This window comes from Sorex fumeus, unplaced genomic scaffold (assembly GCF_029834395.1).
Source record: "Sorex fumeus unplaced genomic scaffold, SorFum_2.1 ptg000073l, whole genome shotgun sequence".
Taxonomy (NCBI): domain Eukaryota; kingdom Metazoa; phylum Chordata; class Mammalia; order Eulipotyphla; family Soricidae; genus Sorex; species Sorex fumeus.
Window position 1 is genome coordinate 5,719,032 of NW_026606130.1, and position 26,936 is coordinate 5,745,967.

Below are 26,936 nucleotides of genomic sequence, written 5' to 3' on the forward strand. Positions count from 1 at the left end.
ACCCAGAGACCCAGCTCCTGGAAGAGAACAGCGCAGAGTCTCCTGCCCCCACACCTGGCTGTCCTCACCAGGGCCCCTTGGAGGGAGGCGGGTTGAGTTTCCCTCCCCGCCCTGAGCATTTGCGGCTGCGCGACATCTTATTATCTCATTCTTACTTTGGACAACCTGGCAAGCTACCCAATGTAACCTGCCCACACAGCAGAGTCTGGCAAACTCCCCGTGGTGTACCCAATATGCCAAATACCAGTAACAATGATGGGTCTCATTCTCCTAATCCTGAAAGAGCCTTGAATATGGCACTTTTGAAAATCTCAGGGCTAGGATGAAGGAGACGTTACTGGTGCCTGCTCGAGGCATTTGATGAAAAACAGGTTGATCATGATCATGACTGTCTGGTGTGGCCCCAAAGCAAAAACAAAAATTTGACCCCAAGTTCAAATCCTTGGTGTGATCGCATGCACAATTCTGGCACTTCTGAATTATTAGGTGCTATAAGAAATTTCTGGTGTCACTACAGCTAGATGTGTGTGAGAACCACCAAAGGGCACAACCCAGTGAATACTGTGATTTTTAAAAAAAGTGTTCAAGTATAATGGACTGGAAATATGACACCTGGCACCTACAACCATAATGTGTAGGCCTCAACTAAAGAGTGCACACACATATGTTATGGGAATATGCCCCCAGGGAATACATATGCAAACCCTACAGTTAATCTTAGTAGAATTGGGGCTGGAGCGATAGCACAGCGGGTAGGGCGGTTGCCCTGCGCACAGCCGACCCGGGTTCGAGCCCCAGCATCCCATATGGTCCCCTGAGCACCGCCAGGAGTGATTCCTGAGTGCAGAGCCAGGAGTAACTCCTGAGCATTGCCGGGTGTGACCCAAAAAGCAAATAATAATAATAATAATAATAATAAAATAAAAAAATAAAATAACCTTAGTAGAATCACAACTGAGTGTGTGAGCATGGCAACCTTGTGTGGATCCCCTGGAGAGCAATACACGCGAAAATGTGTAATGTGTGAGCACCAATCAGGCATATGTGCAGTCCCTGGTTATCATATCGACAGCAGCAAAGGAAAAAGGGAGGGGATAGGGAATTTAAAAAAAAACATGATGCTAAAAGAAACAAGTCTGTGACAAAAGAACATGTACTGTAAGCTTTCATCTCTATGAATAAATCCAGAATAAGTAAACCCACAGAGACAGGAAGTAGACTAGTGGTTGCCTAGGGCTTATGAATTTGGGGGAAATTGGGAGCCCCTGCCAATGGGGTACAGGAATTGATTTTGGAGGGATTAAAAAGGTCCTGAAGTTGACTGAGATTATACAGCTCTGATTATATCTTTAAAATGCTATATTTCAGTTTAAATGGGTGTATTATATGATGTGCAGATTGTATCTCAACAAAGTGATACAGAACTATACTTCTTCCATAGAGTCTTCTCTTTCTTTAATGAAGGTTTTGAGGCCAGACCCTCCAATGTTTGGGACCTTCTATGGGCTCTGTGCTTAAGGATCATTTCCAGAATATTCAGGGAATCATATGGTACAAGGGATCAAATAGGGGTCATCCACATGCAAGACAAGTGTCTTAACCCCTGTACTATCTTTTTGGCCACTGTACTTCTCTTTCTACTAAGATCCCCACTAATCTCTCCATTCTCTCAACTCCTATAGGTCTGTACTACACAATTTGGAACTCAATAAACCTTTTATATTTATTATTGTTTGGTATAGATTATTAGCCTTTACTTGTTAGCCAGACTGTAATTTTCCTAACCTCTCAGGAAAACGAGTAAGTCTTATTTCTCAGATATCTCTGAACACATAACTTAGGCACATATTGAGCTAACAATAGCTAGTTGTGAAAAAGAGACTGAATGTGTGTGTGCATGTTTTCACACATCTGTATCAAACATACGCAGAAGTTAGGGGGAACGAAGACAATCTTAGTGTGTTGAGAGAACAGACACTATGTGAAACTGTAGAATACAAGGTTTATTTAAGGGAAAGAATAGCACGATTGGAACACCTTTGTTCTCCCCTCGCTTTAACCTCCAGGACACCCCGTTTCAAACCACATCCTGGTCTCTGGGATTTTAAATGAGTCAGTGAGATCCTAGCTGGACACCTAGCTAACTGTTGCACTATTCCCCCATTGCCTCCCCCTCTTCCTCCTCCTCTGTCCAGCTCAGATCATCGTCTGAATCATCTGATTCTACCTCATCTAACCCAACCCCTGCCTTATCAGCTACTGCACTGGGGTGCTCCAGCTGGGCCCAGGACCCTGGGTCAGCCTTGACCAGGGAGATTTCAACCCGAGATGGCATCAGGGAGACAGAGCTCTGCTCCACGTTTATGACCTGAGGAAGAGGGAAAGACAGGGCCACAGAAGAAAAAGAATAAAGAAATCAAAGGGGTTGAGGTCAGAGTGGGGTGGTAATTAATAATAAGGGAAAAATGAAAAGGTAAGGTAGGAAAAGACAGGTGAGGAATCACACAATATAACGCAAGGGAGAGAGAAAAAGGGAAGAAGGGGGAGAGAGAGAGAGTATATAAAAGCAAATAAAAAGAATATCTCCCGTTTTCCATTGCAACTCTTTCCCTCAAGATACCTTCTATTGGGCCAGAGAGAAAAGATACAGCAAATTAGGCATTTGCCTTGCAGTCACCCGAGCTAATTTTGATCCCCACCCCCAAGAAGATCCTCTGAGCCCCATCAAGGGTACAGAGCTAGGAATAAGCCCTGCGCAGCACTAGATGTGATGACAATACTTAAAAGAAAAGATAGCCTCTATTGATTCTGATCTCGACTTTCCTTTTATCCCCGTCTGCCCCTTCCTCTTATGTTCCCTTTATCTTTACTTACCCCCCACAGCTTCATCTGTGCTTGAAATACACGGTTACCATCAAAGACAATGTGGACATGAAGCTGAAAGAAAATAATCACAAAGGTACTAACAATCTCCAGTAAATCAGAGCAAGTCATTATGACAGAAAAAGCCATTATGACTAGGGGAGTGATTCCTATAGCCATCTCTGATTAGTCAGATAACGCTGACCTAGTAAGTTCTACATCCCCCTCAGAGAAATGGAGGCTGCATGCTGATGACAGCATACAGCAATTCTACCTTAACTCAAGTACCATGGTACTTAACCCAAATACCATCACCCAAGTTCACTAGCCTCCCATACCATATTAGACATTTCTCACCTCAGTTTGACTGGCTTTCACCCAGTTGAATGCGGGAAGTGGAATCTGGCCATACACAGTTACCACAACTAAGGAGTCTGTCTGGTGCCAATCTTGACGGCAAGAAGCTGGCAGCTGATGAGAAGATATAAAAGATGGGTGGTTAAAATAAACTGTAGACCTAAGTGGAGTTCTCACGGCGTATGAGGAGACAAACTGCCTCATACTGCAAAGCCTCAGACTATTGAGATAAGGAGCATGATATCATCTGGTCTGTTATAAAGGAACATAGAGCACTACCATGAGGTACAGGAAGGAGAAAATATTTTGTGTAGTGCCCAGTAGCCATTCCAGGCTCTGCTCTCCTGAGTGACCATTGGAGATGCTCATTGTGGTACTGGGGATTCGGACATGGGTTGGCTGCATGTAAGTCCCAGAACTAGATTAGTGGAAAGTTGACTTACCTGCTTCCCCCAGTCATGTCTACCAACTCTGCATCCTGGTTGCGTCAAGAATGCCCCAAAATCCAGGGTTTGGATGCCACAACAGCTCCAAGATTTCATCCTGTGTCAGAGAGCACAAGAGTTAAGGCACTTACTTTACATGTGGTGACCAACTTCAGTTCAATCACCGCTACCACATATGGTCCCCTGAGGACAGGAATCACTTCTGAGCAGATCCAGGAATAGTCCCTGAGCAACACTGGGTATGTCCCAAACTTCCCTCCTAATTTCCCCAATAAGACTTTATCCTGAGGTACAAAGATAATTCAACTGAATCTTCTTTTCTCTCCTTCATGTGATTATTCATTATTAACAACACTGGGAAAAAGACTCTCACAGTCCACACTTTCTCACCCCTCATGGAATCGAGGAGCTCCTGGGTGGTAGGTACAAGGAGTAGCATCACTCTCAAGGCCTTGGTAAACCTAAAAATAAAGGAGAATCAGAAAAGAATCAGATTATACTAATGGCTTGCTACAGTCTATACTATCATTTCCCAACCACATGCTTAAGGGATTCACCACCACCACCACCACCACCACCACCACCATCATTCCTTAACAAACACTCACAGCATCACATCCTGGGTTCTGGCAACTGGACCTAGTCCGAATCATACTATCAAGTCCTGGGCAAAGGAAATAGAATCAGGAACCTATTCATTCCCTCCACCCAATCACCCCCTTCAGTAATTTCCAATCTGCAAAACAAATCTAAGGGCCCACTTACCTGCTCCAGGTTCCTGGTCTAGTTCCTTCTGTTCCAATGCCATTTCCAGGGCTTGGGATATATTTAGTGGCAGCAGTTTTGGAGGTAATTCTGACCTAGCATGCATGGGTGGGGCAATTTAGTTCCGATCCATTATCCATGAACAATAGTTCCAACAAGACCAACAGAGTACAAAGGAGATGGTGCTTGATTTGAATGCCACTGACCCAAGTCAATGAATTCCCTGAAACTATATATGCCATATATGGTCTCCCAAGTCCTGGCAGAAATGATTCCCGAGCAGTGAGCTGGAGTAAGTCCTGAGCACAGGCAGAAATGGCCCCCAAACAAATGTAAAAGCAGTTCCAACACTCCCACCAGTGGCAACGGAGTCAGTGTGGTGAACATGGGGAAGGACCAATGAAGTTAGGAAGGAGCCCCTTTGCTATTTTTAATCTCTTTGGACATATCCAAATCCCTAGGGAAGTCCCCAGAGCTTCTCTTTCCCATCAGGTTCAGAGGCTCTAAATGTCACATTTGTCTGTGTAGTGGTGTTATTTCTTCCTTCTCTTAATCAAGCTGTGTTCACGTATTTCCTCTGTGTTCACATTTTTCCTCTGTTGCTCTAAGTATTTGACAAAATAACTGCAGTGTCCTGTTAATTTTACATCCTTTTCTTGGTACTTTTTGCTTTTTGGGGGGTGCTGTACCCAGTGTCCAGGGATCATTCCTGGTGGTATTTGGGGGACCATATGCAATGACAGGGATTCAAACTGGGGTGGGTCACATACAAGGCAAGTACCCAACCAGCTGTACTATCTCTCTGGCCCATTTATCTTAAATCTCTTTTCTGAAAACAAAAGTCAGTGTCAGTGACTGCCGCCCCCCACCACCCTGGCTTATATTACAGTTGAGTGTATATTCATGACTGTATATTCAGATGAGAGTTTATCTGTTCTATTAAAATGACTTGAACTATTCCATCACCCCCTTACTACCTTTATGTAATATATGTATTTCTGGACACACTTAGCCTATGGCACAAAATATACTAAGCCTTTACACGTAGTCCTCCTTAGTCCTTCCTACCGACCAATGACCTAGGAACTGTGAACAGAAAAAACCCAGGGACCTCTCCTCTTTACTTGGGCCTCTCCTGGCGCAAGGTCTCTGCTGACTTTGGAAACATATTCAGAGGTTTTTGCTCTTGAAGTGAACTGCTTGTGGCAGGGCCATCCAGTTGCGGGCCCTCTGGGAGTTTCTCAGCAGAGTGTGGTCCCACAGTACAGCCCTAGTACAGATAAGGAGAGGATTAGGGATAGAATCCTTCTGCCAGGGCAGATTACAAGGAAATAAATAATTTACCTTGATATTTAAGAACTCAGAAAAATCTACAGTTCGCTTCCGGCAGCAGGACCAACCCTGATAACAAAACCAGCTTAGCTTAGATTTCTGGATGTCCACTGGGAAATGCTCATGCTATTCATCCCCCTCTTAACGACTCCTCACCTTTAGTGCATCATGGAAGATTGGGACTCCAGGGTGATGGCAACAGGAATCTGTGCATATCGATAGATTGACCAAGGAAGAAAAAGTAACTATATCAACTCAGACCTTCTGCCTCCTTTCCAAGTTTTTATGCTCAAGGCTTCTCTCAATGTTAAAAATCAGTCAAGATTAAGTATCACTCAAACCAATTAAACCAGGGCAAGTACACCAAATTCCCCCCTGCTTTTTGAACACAATACCCAAAGCTGACCATTCCCCAGGATCTAAAACCCCCCTGGCAAGACCAAGACTACTCACCAGGAAAGTTGGTATTAGGGTCAAAATGCTGCCCACAGCCTTTGTTATGGCAAAATAGAGACATGGAGGCGTTGGTATTGAAAGGATATGTCAAGGAGTCTAGCCGCCGAGTGGGGGAACACCTCTTAGTCTGGAGGCTTTTAGCTGCCTGGAAGGGCCAGCTGTTTCTATCTTTAGCTCAGGAGGCGTACACCTCCTAACATGGGCAAGGGAACTTCAATCTGTCTCACCAACCAATAGGAAAGGAGAGCACAGGAACATTTTAGCTCTGAGGCTCAGGAAAAAGGGATCAGGCAGAGTAGGAATTGGAACTTGGATGAGGTCAGCTCACCAGTGCTGAGACAGTTTTAGATTTACCATGCCAATTCCAAGCCTCTGACATACCAGCAGCTGCTCAGAAAATGAGTAGCAATTCTGGGATTGCCCCAGTTCAGCAAGGGTTTTCCCAATTCCACTTTTTCCTTTTCAAAGTCATCAGTAACACTCGTGTATTGACATATCATTGATCCTTGATGGCCACTTTAGCTATAGTATGCATCTTATAACCCCACGTGGGTCTAGGTGAATAATCTAAAGGTTATGAAGGATCATTCTCAGACTAATGATAATCTGAGACAGATATTATCTCCCTCATCCCCTTTATCTTTTTTTGATCATAACCAGTGGTGTTTAGGGGTCACTTCTGTTGGTGCTTGGGAAACCATGCGTGGTGCTGGGGATCAATATTGTGTAAGGCATCTTTATCTTTACCCCTGTACTCTCCAGCCCCTTCCCTTCCCCTTCAAAAATAGCACAGAAAATTAAAAGGCTTAAAATGTATTTTAATAAGGTGATGCTGCTTTACTGCTCCATATCTCAGAAAAACTCCAAAGATTATCAGGGACAAATCAAACATGGCACACTAATAAAAAAAATGAACAGCATAACTACCTAAGACAGGCAAGCTGAAGAGCTACTGTCTGACCTTTAGCCTACAGCAACCCTATTTCCAAGATTGTACTGGGCCTATCAAGAAAAGCTGTGACAAGCAACACCATAGACAAAATTGGTGATCCATGGGTTTTTCTTTACCCAAGAAAATAATGAAGGAAGTTAACACAAGATTTTTTAAAGATATACTAAAATGAAAATCTCTAAGAGAAAATGTCTTCCTTAAGACATGAAAGGGTAATATATGGGATATAACAGAACCAGTACATATGTTGTCTGTGACCTCTATGGACATTTGCTGGAATTCCCACCTGGGAGTGAATGGAGCAATGGGGCTAAGGTCATGGGGGATGTTTGGTTTTAGTGGTATACGTGGCAGTGTCGTTGGGGTTGCAGGGTATGAATAAGCAAATAGAACAAGATGGACAAATGGAATGATCATGAGTAATGGGGCTCTAACTGGATCCATTTTGTCATGGTTCCCTTAGGCTCAACAATCACATGAGACTTCAGGAATGCACCACACAGAAACAATATACCACACAGCATTGATTTGTAATGATCTCCCCTCCCTTGCCCTCTGCCTCCAGCAGACTCCCTAGATAGAGTACTACAGGCAGGGAAGACCTAACTATTGGGAGGAATCCCTAACACTTTTCCAGGGTAGAATTCTGGCTAGTCCAAAAAGGGTCCTTTTCTTTAAGGGTTTTAGGAAACTAGACAATGCAATTTTATTAGTATCGGCGACGTTTGTTTGGAGCAAATTCAGCTCCAGGAGCTGCACGGTTGAAAGCAGAAGGGGTTCCACCAATTGCCCCAATTCCTTCCATTGTAGCAGCCTGGCCAAAGCGCTCAGTCGTTGGTGGGGTCTAAGAGAGAAAAAGGAAATAATATTAGAATACAATTTATGTCTTAAGCTTCCCACCCACGCAAAATCCCTCCTTTGGAAGCCATTTCCACCAACCTCTAGGACCCTGATGACAGATAACAGGGGTAACTAATGACTGTTTAGAAATCTCGTAGGTATGCCTGAAAAGCTGCCAAATTAAACCCATCCAACCCTCCTATCCATAACATTCTATCCTTAATCCTATTTGTTAAGCATTATTACATATTATTAAAACCCTATGGTGGATAAATGCTAGTCAAGTTTTTTTCAGTTCCTTTCCTTCGAACTGGAGTACACAAAGAGACAAGGGCAGACCTCACTCTTTGACTATTATTATCACCCTTAAGACTATTATTCAATTTGGAGCCAGAGGATAGTACAGCAATAAGGTCCTTGCCTTATTCAACTATCCGGCTTAAAGCCAGGCAGATAGACTAAAGGCTGAGGCGCAAACCAGAGTTCAATTCCAATACTGCACAGTCTCCCAAGAACCTCTGGGTATGGCCCAGTATGTACCCCTGTCCCAGACGCCTTCAAGTGTGGCCCATGTAGCACTGCCCCCACCACCCGCCCCGTAACACTGAGCGTTGAATCATCTGGCCTGGTTGGCTGAGTATCACCTGCAGTGGCCCCAGGTCTCATGAGCATTCCTTGGGAGTCATTGCCTCACTTGCTGAAAAAAAAAACACTACCTGGTTTAAACTTTTCTACACTAAAACTAAAACCGCCTCAGGATGGTATGAACCATAAAACCTTTCAGAGGGGCCGGAGCGATAGTAAAGCGGGTAGGGGGCTTGCCTTGCACACGGCCGACCTGGGTTCGACCCCCGGCACCACATACGGTCCACCGAGCCCGCCAGGAATGATCCCTGAACGCAGAGCCAGGAGTAAGCCCTGAGCACAGTCGGGTGTGGCCCAAAAACCAAAAAAACAAAAACAAAAAACAAAAAATAAAACAAAAACAAAAAAACAAACAACAACAACAAAAAAAGCCTTTTAGATGCATATCCATATTACATGATAATGCCTAATCTTCATTGCTTTCCCTCCAAGAATCTGTTTAACTCAGGTTAACTAGCAACTAAATATTAACAGTAGCCAGTCAGAGGCATTTGTTTACCTCCTAGATTAAAGTGTAATTTGAGGGCTAGAGAGAGCTCAAAGAGATGAATGCATCTGGGAGGCCTAAGTTAAATCTGTAGCACTGCCTGGCCCCTGAGGATCTCTAGGAGCAGTCCCTGAGCACTGCCAGGTATGGTCCAGCCCAAACCCACAAAAAAGAATAATCTAAGACCAGTTTACCTAAGATTCAAAGACTCTGAGGTTACATTTAGTGGATAGCATTAGACTTAAAGATTGATAATTAGGGATATCCTAGCAGTTCCAGGGACTGTAAAGGTAAAGACCTTTCTCCTTTCTTCATTTAAAAAAGTATTTCCCAAAGGAGGCAATACTGTCCCTCTGGGAAGGTGCTGGTACAATCCAGGGAGGCAGTAATAGCTTCTAGTGCGATGGGAGGCATTTTGTTTGCATAAAGTAGGCAGTTATATCTAGGGGGTGGCTTTGTTTTATTTTGTTACTTTTTTCTGAAAAGGCCAGATAAATCTGTAAAGCACTAATTTACAATTACTAGGAAGGCCCTGCAATTTATTACCAATCCCAAGGTTCCATCTGGCATCATAGTGGCAGGTCCTGGAGGAGCTGGGGTACCAGCCGGTACAGGAGCAGGAGGCATGGCACCTCTGTTGTTTATGCCCATAGCACCTTCAAACAGAATAATGTAGTCAGTACATTACTATACAAGACAAAGAGAATTGTCTCTCTCTGTGCTAAAAGTAAACAATTCTTTGGGCTGAAATGATCAAACCATCCTCATCCCTTACCCCCACCAACCACTTGAAAACACTGCTCCTGAAATGTTAGCCCCTTAACATGTTGGCATAATTTACATTAAGCTACATCCAAGTGTGAGCCACCAGAAGTATGAGCTGGCATCAATGTGTTAATCTACTTGTACATGAAGGGTTGTGGAGTATGGTTTAATGGTAGAGCATACACTGCATGCGAAGCCTTGAGTTCAATCCATGGTACAAAAATTAGGAGAGGTAGGAGGTAGCTGAAAGGGCTGGAATGCATGCTTTAATACAGGAGCTTCACCAGGATGCCCTATTCCCAGCATCAAGTTGAGAGTAACATCCCAAGCACAGCTGAATGGGGTCCCAACACACTGAATTTAAAAGTTAATACAAGGCCTGGAGATAATGTCTCAAGAGAGGTGCACGTCTTGTGGGCCAGAGGCCTAGGTTAGATTCCCAGCACTGCCCAGCATAGTTCCCTGAGCACAGACGGCAGCCCCTGAGAACACTGGTAGGGCCCAACATTTCCAAATAAATAAGCCAGAGGCTGAGGTTAGAGTAAGAGTACATATTTGCAGGAGCCCCAAGTTCAGTTCCCATAATCACATGGTTCTCTGAGTACTCCTAAGCACTGACCCAGAAGACACCAGGGTCTGCTGCACATATCCCCGCCCCCAATGAACAACTAAAAATTCAAAATTCAGAACAATTAGGACAAAACCTATTAGAGGGACTGGAAAGATAGTATAGTGGGCAAGGGACTTGCTTTGCATGCAATTGACCCACGTTTGATCCCTAACACTGCACATGGTCTTCCAAGTCCACCAGGAGTAACTCCTAAGCATAGCTTGGTATGGCCCACCACCCCCCACCACAAAAGAAAAAAAAAGGAGCCTAGTAAAACAGTAAGTTCTGTAGTTTACCACAAATGAAACTCAAAAAAGGAAAGGAAATAAAATCATAACCAGGGGCCAGAGAGATAGTACAGAGAGTATGGTGCTTGCTTTGCATGCCACCAACCCAGTTTGATTCCCAGCATCCCATATGGTTCCAAGCACCACCACGAGTAATTCCTGTGTGCAGAAGTAACCCCTAAGTACCGCCAGGTGTGGCCAAAAGACACAGAAAAACCATGACCATTAACCCCCCCCCCCACACACACACACACACACACTTACCTCCCATAGCCATCTGACCCATCCGCAGCTCCTGTTCTCTCTGAAAAACAGAAAACACCCAGAACGGTCCAAGGAAGCACTGCATTTTACCAACATTCATTTAGGAGCACATTCTAAGACAAGTACATTAAATGATAACACATCCCACGAGTATTAACCAAGCTGCACCACCACCAACAGCTCCTTGCTCACTGAAACACATTCCTATTTAGCAACAAGAGACATAAAATGAATGTTAAGTCTTTGTTTCCCTATGGCTCCTCCAACCTGTATAGTAACTGGGAGGAGAGCACAAAAATACTCAAGGCTGCTCCATAACCAATTATCTCTTATCTAGTAGTTGCTGAAGACTAAACATCATACAAAGGTCCTAACTTTTTATCCTAAATTTCCTTTCTGGCAAGAAGCATTTTCCTTTAAACTTTCCGTCCTATGAATTCTTTCTACAAGTTTTGTGGAACGGAGAAACTGGCAATAACCTTGTACATTACATAGCAGAGGACAATTCACAATGTGTCATGTCACGATTGGTCTCATACATTATGGGCACATGGGAGATATACCGCATCAGGGAAGGTTCCCTTGAATCCTTCCTGCTGTCGCCGCATCATTTCTTCCTGTTGTCTCCGCATCTCTTCCTCACGGCGCCTACGCTCCTCCTCCTGCCTAAGGAAATCACCAATGTATTAAAGCAGAGCCATTCCAGAATTTAAGATAATCTTGATGAGTTCCAGCCTATGAGATGAAGAGCCTACTGCAAAGCTATCGCTATTGTCCAGGAAGCACTGCAGTAGTAGCACTGTCCTCCCATTGTTCATCGATTTGCTCAAGCGGGCACCAGTAACGTCTCACAACAAATTTCGAGATTTGTTCTTATTGTTTTTGGCATATCGAATATGTCACGGGTAGCTTGCCAGGCTTTGCCTTACGGGCAAGATACTCTTGGTAGCTTGCTGGGCTCTCCGAGAGGGGCGGAGGAATTAAACCCGGGTCGGCCTCGTGCAAGGCAAACACCTTACCCGCTGTGCTATCACTTTCCAGGAAACTCACTGTTAAATGTGCCCTGCTCTAAAGCAACCCATAGGTGCCTTTCAAGAAAACAAACAAACAAAAAACACCTTTTCCAAAGAAGCCTAACAAGAATAGTAATCAACTACTTTCTCTTTAGTGTAGTCAAGATGCATTTGCCAACAAATTTACACATGTATGAAGCTGCATGGTGGTAGAGACAAACATCACTGTTTAAGAGCTGGCAGAGAATAAGAGTTAAAAGAAAGTTACCTGAGCTCCAGTTGCTTCCGTTTTTGCACTTCTTGATTATGGAGCTCTTCCATTCTTCGAAGTTCTTCTTGGCGCCTCATCAAATCTAGAAAAGCAACAGTCAAAGAATATTCTTCATTCGCCACTGACATGCCCCTAATTATCTTCTTGAAAGATCCAAAAAGCAGGGGCCAGAGTGACAGTACAGTGGGTAGGGAGTCTGCCTAAGGTTTGACCCCTGGGATCCCATATGGTTTCCGAGCACACTAGAAGTGATCCCTGAGTATATAGCCAAGAGTAATCCCTGAGCACAGGCAGGTGAGGCCCCTAAACCAAACCAAAGGACCCAGAAAGCAAAGGGAAGGGGGCAGGAACAGTGAGTACAGCAGATAGGGCACACATGGCCAACAGACTCAATTCCCAGGACCTTATACGGTCTCCTGCACCACCAGAAACAATCCCTGAACAGAGCCAGGAGTAAACCTTAAACACAGTCAGATGTGACTGACCTCACCAACACACCAAAAAAAAAAAAGGAACTCCAAGTGGCCACCTGAGATCCAGATATCAAAATAGAAGGCAAACCTATTACTTCCTTTTCCATAAAATGCACTCTCCTCTGCCAAATTTTCAAATTTATTTGCCTACCAAGATCAACAAATATTTCAGAGAATGAGAACAGATTTAGGACATTCTCTACTGATAGAAGGAAGTTCTTTTTGGGCCACACTGTACTGAGTTCATGGCTTACTCCTGGATTTGCACTCAGGGATTACTTCTGGCAGGGCTCAGGGCACCATATGGGGTGCCAGGGATTGAACTTAGGTCGACTGTGTGTAAGGCAAGCACCTACTTGTACTATTTCCCTGGCTGGAACATCCTTTAAAAAGCTAGTTTGAGGGGCTGGAGTGATAGCACAGCAGGTAGGGCGTTTGCCTTGCATGCGGCTGACCTGGGTTCAATTCCCAGCACCCCATATGGTCCCCTGAGCACCACCAGGGGTAATTCCTGAGTGCAGAGCCAGGAATAACCCCTGTGCATTGCCAAGTGTGACCCAAAAAGCAAAAAAAAGCTAGTTTGACATAGTTTTAAGACCAAGTCCAGTACTCACCCTGCCTCATGAGCATAACCTGGTGCTCATGACGAGCAGCCTCCATCTCCATTTCCAGCTTCTCACGAGCTTCCTTGATATTACGGTCCACCTGGTCTTGCTGCTGTTTCTCCATCTCAATGAGTGCCTTCCAGCGCATGGCATACTCATACTCAAATGAGCCAGGCTGGGCAAATCTGGGTGGTTGTTCTCTTTCCCTGTAAACCAAGTTCCTAGGTTAAAAAACTTTGTCCAATACCCCAATTATACATTGCACTCCCTACCAGGAAAAAAGTATACAGCAAAGAGTAAACTCTTATATATCCCATTACAGGCTTCCTTAAAAATAGATGGGAAGGACAGTGCATTTATTTCAGCCCTGAATATGAAGCCATGTGTTTGGTCCCCAGCACCATACAAAAGAAAAGTGGGTCTAGAGAGAGAGAACAGTAGTTATAGCACTTGCACTTATACTTGGCTGACCCAGGTTCAATCCCCAGCACCGATATGGACCCTGAGCCTTGCTAGGAGTGATCCCAGAGTGCAGAGCCAGAAGCAACCCCTAAGTACCACAGGTGTGGATCCCCAAATAAAAACAATAAAATGAGACAATAAGGAACTATCAGGGACCGCTTACTTGTGAAATTGCTGGTTCTTAATAACCAGTTTTTCTGGTAATCCCTCTTCATCATCTAACTGGTCCATGGGCTCCACAGTCACAGGCCTTGGAAATCTATATGAAAGGAAGTTTCAGTGTTAATCAAATCATACCTTTACCAGGATTCTCTAATCTTATTACTGACATAATGAACTAGCTACAGGTCAGGACTTAAAAATTTTATAGTCAGCCCACACTAAATTAACTCTTTTTAATGGCATCACATAGAATTTAGTGTTGGTAGGATATTTGAATACACTTTTAAAAATATTTAAGGGGGGCAAGAGATAGGGGGTACAACAGGCTGAGCACATCCTTTGCACGAAGGAGGCCCAGGTCAATCCCCAGCACATGGTCCTCCCAGCACCACTGGGAGCAAATCCCAAGCACCGAAGACCAGGAGTGGCCACCAAAGCAGTCAGGTGTGGTCAAACAAACAAAATCCACATACTAAATTATAGCCTAAATATCCAGTATCTACAAAATTTTAAAAAAATGACTTGGGGTGTAAGACAGTATACACACCAAACTTTTCGGAGTGCAGAAACTTCAAAGGGTCAAAGTAATACTTATGATTAAACACAAAAATGTATCTCTAGTCCATTTAATCAAGATTACACTGAAAACAGTACCAGAATGCTAAATTTGTATTAAGCAATGAAGAAATCTTAATGATTACAGATAGGAACATAGATCCTAGTTGTCAACTTCCTAGACAACAGAAAAAAGTAACAAACTGAAGTATTTTTGAAAGCCACCTCTGACTTACGTGGTTAGCAGGAAAGAGCCTTCACTACATCTGTCCAGAGCTTTCCGGGCAGCTGGTTTCCCTGAGAATTCAACAATGCCTTTTCCAGAGGGCCTTCCTCGATCATCCACAATGACCACAGCCCTCTCTACCTGGCCAAACACAGAAAAGGCTTCCTCCAGCAGTTCATTGGACACATATTGAGGAAGGTTTCGAACTGTGAGGGATGCACTATGACAAGCAAAGCGCACACGAAGCTGCTTGCCACGGAGTGGCATGTTGTCCAGCTCCACTTTGGCAATCTCGGCTAGAGTTCGTGTTTCCTAGAAAGTAGAGAAAATCAGAAAAACACAGTTCAACAAAGACCACGAATGTAGCAACCCGTCTTACATAGCATATAGCTCAGCAGCAAATATCGCCCCCCACCCAAACCTTGTCGAGAATGGGGAAATGATCAAAGTTCTGGAGCCCGTATCTGGCATGTGGGAGCCCTAGATACCACAACCAATACTGTATGGCTCCCTAGCATCACTGGGTGTGATCCCAGAACAAACTAAACCAGGAAAACTTTCATGTAACTATTTGTTTAGCTACATAGGAAGTCTAGACGTTAATACCATTCACATGGTCATGGGTTAATCTCCCTAGGATATTCATAGGTTTTTCTCCCGAGTGGCAACATCATCTGGACAACAACCAGACTAAACCTATCCTTACAATATAGCAGTCAGAGTATCTAATTCCAGCTCGCTACTTACAAAACTACATATGCCCTCCAAGAGGCTTCTTTACAACCTCAGATGTTGATGGGACGCCCTTCAAATTATTGAAGAATCTAGCCCAGAGAAAATACCTACCCTATATACCCTCAATTTAAGTGCCAGATATGAAATGGAAACTAGCTGGAACCACTACCTCCAATTACCTCATTAGGATATTATACCCACCCCCGTACACAGCTAACTCCTAGACAAGTTCTTTATATACTTAAACACATTCCAGTTTTCAAAAAAAACTATTAACAAAAATGGGAGCCGAAGGGATAGTATATCGAGCAGGGAGCTTGCCTTGCACATGGCTGACCCGGGTTTGAGCCCTGCCATCCCATATGGCCCCCCGAGTACCACCAGAAGTAATTTCTGAATGCAGAGCCAGAAGTAACCCTTGAGCATTGCTGGGTGTGGCCCCAATCCCCCAAATCAAAATAATATTTTGTGTATTTTAGTATATTTCAAATTTAAAAGACACCAATAAAACAATTACTTAAAAATTTCAAGTCCATTTGAGGGGGGGCACACTTGACAATGCTCAAGGATTATTCCTGGCTGCTGCACTCAGGAATAATTCCTGGTGGTGCTCGGGGGATCCGGGCACTGAACCTGGGTCAGCTGTGTGCAAGGCAAACACCTTATCCATTGTACTATCGCTCTGGTCCCAATATTTTAAAGTCTTAAAGTGAGACAGCACATGTTTGAGGGCTTTGGAAAACCGCCTTAGCTCTTAACTTTTTTTCTGGAAAAAAACTTAATAAGCACATGAAAATAGGGGGTAGGGACTTTGTGGCAAACGGGAATATAAAAAGATACCCATCAGTTGACAATTACTAAAGCTGGGCAATAAGTATGTGTGGATTATATTTCTGCATCTTTGAAATTTCCCAAGTGGCAAATAAACCCATTGCTCTTAAGAGAACCTAAAAATAAAACCAGCACTTTGTATCCTGTTTTGTCAACTACAATCACTAGATTTTAACAAACAGACCATGTGAGACTTTCTACTGCTTAATTTGGCATGTTCTATCATGCCCAGACTCTCCCATCTTTTGTCCCAACTGCTTACCAAGCGAATAAAGCCAAAGCCCTTATCCTTATGAATGAAGACTTCACCAGCTTTCCCATATTTCTCAAATAGTTTCCTCATTTCCTCCTCAGTGATATCAGGAGGAAGATTGCCCACAAAGAGCCGGCTACGCTGGGTAAAGGTCTTCTCTCCTGGTTTTCTAAAATTCTTAAGGTCAATTGTCAAGCCTTCATCTGGGAAAAGAAACACACTCTAGACATAAGAAAGAACATTACAATCCCACTACCTTTAATCGCAACTAAATTTATAAAATATAACTGCTAGAAGTCAAATGTCATTTTCCAATAAGACCAATCCATTGGGTATCAGTAAATTGCACCTTACAATGTGCAAGCTGGGAGTCTAACTAAACTAAGTCAGATACAGAAAGATTTTTTTCAGAGAGAAAATAGATTTTGAGAGAAAAATCAAGCAAGTTGAATATAGTCCTACCTCAGAAGAGATAAGATTAAAAAATTTAAAATGTGCCAAGCAAGGATATGTGCACAGTCCAGCCACATACACATATCATGATACACACAAGTATCATGAGTGGACCCCAAGGACCTTGAACGCTATTTGGGAAGTATGCTCTCGCACAATAGTCCCATTCCCCCAATCTCTGACTGACTGCTCTAACCTTAACAGTCTCCATTTTATAAGATTTGGGGTAATGAAAAGAGAAGAAATGAACTAATGGGGTTGGGAAAATAGCTCAAACGAGTGGAGCATGTTATTCACACGCAGGAGGCCCAGGTTTGAACTCCAACACTGCAGTCCTTCAAGCACCAAGCTAGTAGTCAGAGCATCTCCACCTATGCCCACCCTCTACCTCCCCCCCACAAAAAAAAGAATTAGGAAAGAGTATAGCCCAAAGTCCTCAGGACTTACACCTGGCTTTGTTTAGTGTTCATTTTTGGTAATACTCCAGGGACCAACTGTATGTGGTACCACAGATCAAACTTATGTCAGATGGATATGAGGCAAACCCCGTTACCCACGGCACTCTCTGTCTCTGGTCCCAAGCATTCTTTGTGAAATAATCAAGGCTTGAGGTGGTTCTAGTCTTAAGAGGTACAGAGTAGGTGCTCAATGTTTACTGAGTTCAACCTCTGCTGCTAAATCTTAAAACCTGTTCTCTAATTTCTCTATCAGTCACCTGATTACCTCTTAGAATCAAGCTGAGATAGAGCAACCTCTACTCCATGGCTGTGCTACATACATGTCCACCTAGTTCTCAAGAATCATACTTTTCCTATTATAAGTATTAAGGTGTAAATAGGGGAAAGAATAAAGTTGTAACATAAAGGTCCATTCCTTTATAATCCCAGGAGGCTAATCTAAAAAACAAGAAACCACTCCCAAAAGAGAATCTTATTTATACCCCATTACTAAGCATGAACTCACTTTGGCTGCTGGCTTGTTGCCCATTTGCAGGTATTGGTGGCGGCTGCTGTTGCTGCTGCTGGTGGTGCTGTTGGTGATGATGCTGATGATGCTTTCTTGGAGCATGGTTTTGCTTCTCCAAGTTAAAGGTTTTATTGCTCTGCATTCTTGCACCCTGAAAGAAAATACGATTGGGGGTGGAGACAGTACAGCTGGTAGGGTGCTTTCTTCACATACAGCAGACCTAGGTCCAATCCCTAGCATCTCACACGGTCCCCCAAGCACCACCAAGAGAAATTCTGAGTGCAGAGCGAGGAGTCACCACTGAACACTGCTGTGTGTGGGGCTCAAAAACTGAAAAAAAAAAAAGACCTAAAAATGTAAAAGCAACTAGACATTAACAAATGTTTATGAAAACTAGACAAACAGGGATGTGGCTCAGGAGTATAGCTCACGCCCTACAATGTATGAGGCCTTGGGTTTGATCCCTAGTACTGCAAAGGGGAAAAATAATTAAGTACAGAGGCAAGGTATGCAGCTCAGATAAAGAGCACCTGCCTAGGCTTGATCCTTCACACCAAAAAAAGAAATTAAAACATTACTTTCATTGGTTTTTTATAGAGGATTAAAATATCTATTTGGGGGGTGGCTATAATTAATACATAAAATGATCAGTACCGGCATACTAAGCACTCAATAGTTATTAATCACAATGAAAAGATAAATGACTACCAGAGTAGTAAATACAATGAGCGCGACAGGCACTGAATGCTAAATTCTGCCTTTTAAAAATCAGCCTATGGGAATGAAGACATAATATAATAAAGGCACTTTGCTTGCACATGGCATAAATATATTTTATCCCTGGCATTCCATATAGTGCCCTGGGCACCACTAGGAGTAATAATTCCTGAGTGCAGAACCAGGAGTAACCCTTGAGCATCACTGTGTATGCGTCCCTCCCCCAAAATAAACTAACAAGAATTAGCCCAAAAGAAAACAAAACATAGTCAGAAAAATCAAGCCTGAAGCTGAAGCAATAGTACGAGCAGGGCATTTGCTTTGCATACGGCCAACGCAAGTTTGGCCAGCACCCTATGTAGTCCCGAGTCTGCTAAGAGTGACCCCTGAGTCACTCTTAGCAGACAGGAGTAAGCCCTGACTGAGTATCACCAGGTGTGGCCCAAAAGTCATAAAGAAAAGAAAATCAAAAGTTTAAAAGGACAAAAATGAATCCTGAATTCTTTCTCTTACATAAAATCAGAATTTAGATTAAGGTAATATGCAGAGGCCTTTTGATAAACATTTTACCAATTCATTGATTCCTTTAAAACATCTGGCAAGAAAGCTCAATGGGCTAAGCATCATCTGCACAGCATGGTCTTTAAGAGCAGGGAGTAGACCCTGAACTAGTGGCATGGCCCTAAACAGAGAACACTGGACTCCTCAAAGAAACTGAGAAAACCTAGATAACAGCTGACTTTGAGTGCTGGAGTAATAGTACACTGAGCACAAAACAATTTCAAAAAACTGACTCTGGGGCTAGAGCGATAGTACAGTGGGTAGGGCGTTTGCCTTGCACGCAGCAGACCTGGGCTCAATTCCTGGCATCCCATATGGTCCGCCAAGCACTGCCAGGTGTGACCCAAAAAGTTAAAAAAGAACCCTGACTTTGGATAGGTATATGCATATACTCTGGGGGGTGGGCACATCCATCAGTGCTCAGAACTGCTGGGGGACCATATGGTGCCATTGGCCTGTGGTTGGCCATGTGCAATGCAAGCCCCTCACCTGCAAGTCTGGCCCTGCAGACATATTTTATGTATATAAAAAGTATTTTCCCTGATTTTTGGGTGACTATCTCAGGCTCTGCTGAGGACAGAACTCTGGCCTCTCACATGTACAGCAGGTGCTCATCCCCTTGAGCTATCACTGGTCCTAATACATTTTAGAGTGTACCTCACCAAAGTAACATCAAATTCTGCATCTAAGTATTTCAAACAAGAAAGGAAACTGGAGCTAGGCAAATGTTTGTATCCTGTAACTTAGAAGTTTCTACTCCTAAAATCATACTCAGGGGACCTGAGGACTTTTCAGTGGTCAGAGCACCTGGAAGGTAGATCCAGTTCCATTCTAGCACTTTCCCACATGAGGAAGGCACTGTAGTTGTCTATGATCTCCTGTACACTTCCACCTACTGTCAGCACCACATATTGTACAGCTTTGTTTTATATATTAAAAATTAAACCTTTGTTTTATGTATTTAAAAATTGGGGCAGGAGCTGGAGAGATAGCACAGCAGGTAGGGTGTTTGCCTTGCATGTGGCCAACCCGGGTTCGATTCCCAGCATCCCATATGGTCCCCTGAGCACTGCCAGGAATAACTCCCGAGTGCAGAGCCAGAAATAACCCCTCTGCATCGCCAGGTGTGACCCAAAAAGCAAAAAAATTAAAAAATAAATAAAAATTGGGGCAGAGACAGCCTTGTATTCGGCCAACCCTAGTTCATATCCGCAGTACCACATATGATCTCCCAAGCACCACCAGAGTAATCCTGAGCAGAATACGAAAAGACTTAAGCAGGGTAGGGTGTGGGCCCCAAATATAAAGACAAGCCAAATTAAACATTAACTTTTATGATTTTTGAAAGAAAATTATGTAATTTGCACAAATTAGTCCTGTTTCTTTAAGGGTGGAGGGCCCCCCCATCTAGTGATGAAACCTGTGAGACCCACAAAGCATGCAACCCAGTCCTTTGAGTAATCTCTCCAGTCCTAGAGTCATTTCTTAATTATGGTGTATCTATTGATGGAATGCTATACAGCCTAAAAATTTATGAGTATATGAACAATGAAAAACGCTGGATTCCCCAAGAGGACTTTTAAAATGAGTACAGAAGTAACAGAAAGCAGGCAAAAATTATAACCCACATTTCACTATTAGGTTATAATTTTTAATTACTCCATCTACATTAAACTCCTACATTCATTAAATTCCTACTTTTCATTTAAAGTCTATTTTTGATAGGCACTATTGGTGGTTATGATTTATCAATAAACAAAGATCACTGCCTCTATGCTTACCTCCTAGTGAGAAAAAATATACATATTACATTATATAGTACTAAAGATTTAAATGTAAGTGCTACAGGAAAATAAACTGGGGCAAGGGTAAAGTTGATAGGGAATGGCAGAGGCAAGAGTGAAATTCTAGAGCTGAGAGGTAAACCCCGCAGGAAAGTTGACATTTAAACAAAAATCTGAATTTTTCGATATTTAATTCCAATCATTTTAAACAATGCTATTACAAAACACATACTACAGAAAATGCGGAGGGAAAAAAACCCCAAAGATCCAGTACTATATGACATTTTGGAGTGCCCTTTAGTCATATTTATATAAATCTTATTTGTTCTGTATGAAAAATTACAAAAACTGCTTTGTGGCTCTCCTTTTCTACTTTATGACATAGGATATGACGTAGGATGAACAGCAATCATGTAACTAAATCTTTTATGTTGTTAATGGTCACAGAAGTCTAATGTTGGACACTTTGACTGCTTCTAATCACCTAAAGTTTATATTATCATTTCAGAAATTACAATGATATACCACACGCTTTCCTTCATATCTACAATCAACATTATCCCTCATTTTTAATTATGCCCATCTGGATGCACACTCATTTACTAAACTACTCACGACCATGAGAAATTTAAGTTGTTTCCACCTTTCTCCTATTATAATGCTGCAGTAAATATTTTACTTATAGCTTTTTATTTAACAAGGATAAATTCTGAACATAATAATAGCTGATCAATTTTATGACTTCTGCCACACAGTGTGGCATCACTGTTTCAAAAATGTATAACAATTTCAAATGACATAATAGATGTTTCACAGTAAATGATACCTAAAAAGAAAAAAGAGAAACATGTTTAAAAAATTAAAACATAAAATTTAAAGTATATTCTAATAACAGTTGGGAATTTGGGAATGGGTAGGACAAGCATCAGATTCCGATCTGACCCCTGTGGTCCCTAGTATAAACACACACACCACACCACCCTCCTTCCAACTCCCCTAAATTTGGCCTATAGCAGAAACCTTAATTATGTTCAAGGGCATTTTACCCCATTAGGTCTTCTGGTTAAAAACCTCTTCCTCTAGTATAGGGTCTGGTCTCAGTTTCAATACTGTGCACCCCATTCAGAAATGCACTTACATGCTACCAGAAAACCTTATAAAGATTCCGTCAAAATGAAAATACTTACAACCTAGTTATATCTTACTCATGATTTTTGGTTAATTTTTTTTAATGGGAGGTGGGGTTAGATCCATTGGTGCTTGAGGCTACTCGATTATACTCAAGTGTCAGGGATTGAACCCAGGTATCTTGCACACAATACATGCACTCAACCCCATCGAGCCATCTCTAGATAATTTAGACCTGCTAAATTATCTCAGCAACACTTCCCACTCCATTTCCAATGGGTCTATTTTACATATTGTGAAAAAAAAAACTCCTTGAGAATAAAACATTAGAATGCTTTAAACCATCCAGGTGACTTCAAGGAGTTACTTCTGGTATTTAAAAGTGTAGCCTTGTATGTAAAAAGAGCATGGTACCAGGTATTTACCCACCATTTTACATCAGGCACTGTGCCAAGTCTGTATTAGCCAGTGCTCACAACTATTACTTTCCAGGATGAAAAAAAATATTGATGCCTAGAGAATCCACTAACTACATTTACAGAAGTTATGTCAGAACATGAAGTTAGAACTTTGCTGAACTCTAAAGTCAGAATCATCACTACACTTCAAACACTGTAACCTAACTCACCTTGATTTTGAGTCAAACTGAGACAAACTTAGTACAGCTAGCCATTCACCTAACTTCTTCTGAACCTCAGTTTCCTCACCAGTAAGATAATGCAGCTGTATCAATTTCACAGTGCTGGTTAATTTAAGCACTAAAGGTGTTAACAGATGTTTGCTCTTACTGACAGCCACTTCTGACATTTGGCAGGTCCCTACTTAAAACATCAAGTGCTGCTCTCCTGGAGCTGAGCAAAAAGAATTCCTTATAACTATACTGCTCTGTGTTTTAAGGTAAGGCTAATGTTTCAAGTCTTTTAAGTTTCTTCTTTCATCCAGGAGGCACTGAACAGTAATTGTGTAAAACACATCAACAGTGCCCCTAAAGTCGCGAACACCCAAACACCAAACGCAAACACTGTTCTCATCTACTTCTATGACCACTGATTAATCTGAAAATCCTGCAGAAATATATACTGAGATCTAAACCCACTATCCTCTAAGAGAACAAAGCACAAAGATTAGTAGCGAAGAGTTCTCTGTCCTAACACTGATGAACTTTCTTGAAAGAAAACACTGCTACTGAAAGACTTGAAGCTATGGGTCATGGTATAGTCGGACGACGTTTTTTGGGGTATCGAAGCAAACACTAGATGATAGCGAGCAGAAACTGGTATAAATGTTTGCTTAAATTTCACAAGAATCCACTCATTAGCGGAAACTGAGGGAGAAATCTAGCAAAAATTGACCAAACTGAGGTGTGTGAGCACCACAGAAGGTATTAAGGTATTTTCCTATGCGTTTTTAAGATCCTTTGATCTAACAAAGAATTTGTACATAGGGCCTATAAATCTAGCTCGTTGCCCTAACTAGAGTTGCCAGATCCGCTAAATAAAAAGTTCACTACAAACTATAAATTTTATTTTTTACAAAAGTGATTTCCAGTAGACGCCATATACAATACACGCTAGGGGGGAAATACGCTAACTCGATGTTTATATGAAATTCCAAGATATTGGGCAAGTCGTATTTGATCTGGCGACCCTGCGCCTGCCCTCAACTCCGAGCGAAGATAGCGAAATGCCTCGAAGGCCTCGCTAACCTCGACTTCTGGGCTCAGAAAACAAAAGGTGTCAGCTTACGGTAGTCCCTTCAGGTGGAAAACGTTCCTTAGGGCGTCCCCAAAATTAAGTTTTAATTGCAAAAGGCGAAAAGTGAGGCCACCGGATTGGGGGTGGGGGGGGGGAAGTAGGGAAGACCATCCAGGAATGGGCCTCGGAAATTGGCGGGGTCTCTGAGGAGGAACTTCGCGGAGAAGAGTTTTGACAAAGAAAACAGGCTGCCGAAGGGCCTCCTCCTTTTCTCTTTAGAAATTAATGGCCTAGCGAGGCCTAGAGGAGGAGCGCCCGACAAAGCGGCTGCGGCTCCTCCTCCTCCACCTCCTCCTCCTCCTCCTCCAGCCTCTACTTCAGGGCTCGCAGGATAATAGACCCCACACCCTCAGGCCTAGGGCGGCTCGCCCGGCCCGGGAATCTAATGACACATGGGGTTAAGAGCCGAAGGGCGCACCCAAAAATGGGGAGCGAAAGGAAATCGGACACAGTTAAAGCCAAAGGCGAGACGAAATGCGAGCGATGTGCACCCGCGGGTGGGCAGCGGCGACTATGTGGCTGCAGGGCCAAGGCCTCAAGGGGCCTTGGAACCAAAGGCCAACTCCCTTCCAAAACCTGCCTCACCCAAGCCTCGGCCTTGCACTAATCGTCGCCAGTAATCCTACTCCCGTCCCCAGCAAGTACCAAGTCCTCCCAAAACTCACCCTCCACAGACTGGTCTCTCCTCGGAGTAACGGCGACGCTACACGGCCTCTACCACCCCGAGAAAAGAGCGCGCGACCGCCGGAAACGAGACGACGGAGTTCGGTGCCTCCCATGGAGTACAAAGTGGCGATCTTGATTGGCCTGCTGATATGCCAATCAAGATTTACCTTTTGAGAAGGATTCATTTTTCCGCCATTTCTCCAATCTTATTGGCTACTGAATGCGAAAGCTTCGAGTTCGTGTGAACGACAGATGGGGGACAAAGAGGGAGGCTTTGTACTTAATGCGCGTGCGCATCCTGCCTTCCGCTTGAAACGGAAAAGGAAGGGGGGAGGGGGACGAAAGGGGTGGGAGATATGGTGGGTCGGAAGGAGAGCTTTAACCGCCTGACAGAAAGACTGAAAGACCCAGTGAGGGAGGGGGAAGGGAGAGGGGGGGAAAAAGAGAGTGGAACGTGGAAAGCGAAGTGGAGAAGATGTGCGCGCGGGCGTGCTCTAAGAATCCCTGCACTGCGCCTGTGCGAGAAGCAATAGTAACAATGTCATTGTACTCAGCGCAGGAAATGTAGTCTTTTTCCTTCAGCAAAGATGCCCCGCCATGTTTTTTTTACACACTTCCTCATTTGGAATTGCGCTTACCCCGATTTCTAGTATATTTTCCTGCTGCCTAGTTTTCATGCAGTCCAGCTGAGATAGTCATCATTATGATTGTTCTAGAACGGGGCGCGGGAGAGAGATGGGAGTCTTTAGTCCTTGCGTGATTACACATACAGATTTCTCACCAGCACCCTTGTTCCCATGGCAACTAGAGAACGCAGAAGTCCAAACACCATTGTTCCTATGATTTACAGAGTCTACAGGTGTCATCATCGCCATGGTTACACTGCAGATCTCCAGATCGGAATGATTCTTTTTTCCTTAGGATGCAAGTAGGCAATCATCTTCATTTTAAAATAATGCTTACCTAGCCCCTCAATTAATCAGGCGCTACCAGGCTCAACTGATAGCTGTTGGTTCTTAATTTCCATTAATTGACTATTCATACTCAGGGTTCCAGGTGACCCAGGCTGGCACGCACTACTTTATGTGAGGACACGGTGATCTAGACCTGCATTATCTAATAAACACATCTATAATGATAGAAATGTTTATCTCTCTGTTCAGTAAAGTAGGTACTGGCCACATTTGATCATTGAAGGCTAGCAAAGGGAGATAGCACAAAGAGTCAATGTGAATGCCTGCAGGAAGCCCTGATCAGATCTATTAGCTGCCCCTGCAAGATGTGGTACTAAGACAACAACAAAAGAAAAAAACTTTAGGGCTTAAAATATGACTACTGTGACTGAGGAGATGAATATTGGTTTCATTTCTGTTTGTTGGACCATATGCCCAGCTATTCAGTGGCTCTTCTTGGCTCTGTACACAGGATTAACCCCTGATGGTGCTGGGGTGGGGCATATGTGATGCTAAGAATTGGATATGGGTCTGTAGGATACAAGGCATGTGCTTTACCCACTATAGTATCTCTCCAGCCAGGAACTGAATTTTACATCCTGTTACAGGGGCTGGAGTGACAGTATAGTAGGTAGGGTAGCTTGCCTTGCACGTGGCCAACCCAAATTCAATCCCCAGCACCCTATGGTTCCCCCAGACCTGCCAGGAGTGATCCTTGAGTGCAGAGCCAGGAGTACACTCTGAACATGACAGGTATAGCCCAAAATCCTTTTTAAAATGAGTTAATCCTATTACAGGTTTATTTTTTGGTTTAGGGGCTGTACCCAAGCAGAGGTTGGTTTCTCAGGGGCTGCTCCCATGGTGCTTGGGGTACCATGTGGTGTGGAGGTTCAAACTTTGGCCTACTACATGCAAACCATGCACTCAGCCCACTGAGCTATCTCACTGACCCCAAATCCTATTACATTCTAATTGAGAAAAATGGAAGTCACTGGGGAATGAAGAGAATATAAGGGGCAGGGCGCTTGCCTGGCATCCTGCAGACCCAGCTTTGATCTCCAGCACCCAATATTGTCCCCTGACTGCCAGAGGTCATTCTTGAGCACAGAGCCAGGAACAGTCCCAGAGTATTACTGGTATGGCCCCACCCCACCCCAAATAAATACCTCAAATAAATACAACAGCAGAGGTTATTCACACTTACTAGCTCATGTACTACAGTAAGAAATCTCAGCCTAACATAGGCATGGGGATCCCAATGGGCACTGTGACTGTGAAATGATTCATTGTTTCCTAGAAG

At 43.3% G+C, this 26,936-nt stretch overlaps 2 protein-coding genes across 6 annotated transcripts in view; both read right to left on the reverse strand.

Annotated features, from left to right (window-relative positions):
- The window catches only part of ITGB1BP2 (integrin subunit beta 1 binding protein 2), a 37,733-nt gene extending 31,030 nt beyond the window's left edge, over positions 1-6,703 (reverse strand). The window contains exons 1-11 of one of the 2 annotated variants that reach the window (XM_056129994.1): positions 6,216-6,703; positions 5,919-5,968; positions 5,775-5,831; positions 5,555-5,700; positions 4,431-4,525; positions 4,274-4,329; positions 4,056-4,126; positions 3,663-3,762; positions 3,220-3,333; positions 2,875-2,937; positions 1,986-2,368 (exon numbers count right to left, since the gene is read on the reverse strand). In XM_056129994.1, the coding sequence (XP_055985969.1) occupies positions 2,153-2,368; positions 2,875-2,937; positions 3,220-3,333; positions 3,663-3,762; positions 4,056-4,126; positions 4,274-4,329; positions 4,431-4,525; positions 5,555-5,700; positions 5,775-5,831; positions 5,919-5,968; positions 6,216-6,279 (1,032 nt within the window). In that variant the 5' untranslated portion in view covers positions 6,280-6,703 and the 3' untranslated portion in view covers positions 1,986-2,152. Of the gene's footprint in view, positions 1-1,985; positions 2,369-2,874; positions 2,938-3,219; positions 3,334-3,662; positions 3,763-4,055; positions 4,127-4,273; positions 4,330-4,430; positions 4,526-5,554; positions 5,701-5,774; positions 5,832-5,918; positions 5,969-6,215 lie in introns of those variants that run through there. The other variant, XM_056129995.1, reaches the window with a different exon arrangement.
- A 312-nt stretch (positions 6,704-7,015) lies between these two features.
- NONO (non-POU domain containing octamer binding) lies at positions 7,016-24,797 on the reverse strand. 4 transcript variants are annotated; one of them, XM_056130129.1, is made up of 12 exons: positions 24,683-24,797; positions 18,071-18,224; positions 16,664-16,857; positions 14,846-15,147; positions 14,056-14,151; positions 13,440-13,636; positions 12,350-12,434; positions 11,632-11,734; positions 11,069-11,108; positions 9,689-9,798; positions 8,833-8,928; positions 7,016-8,014 (listed from the first exon to the last, which is right to left on the reverse strand). In XM_056130129.1, the coding sequence occupies exons 1-12, from the start codon at positions 24,794-24,796 to the stop codon at positions 7,880-7,882; spliced, it is 1,626 nt and encodes a 541-aa protein (XP_055986104.1). In that variant the 5' UTR covers position 24,797; the 3' UTR covers positions 7,016-7,879. The 4 variants fall into 4 exon arrangements, with proteins under 4 accessions (XP_055986104.1, XP_055986103.1, XP_055986106.1 ...); XM_056130128.1 differs by having other exon boundaries at positions 11,608-11,734; XM_056130131.1 differs by lacking the exon at positions 8,833-8,928.
- Between the last annotated feature and the right edge of the window lie 2,139 nt (positions 24,798-26,936).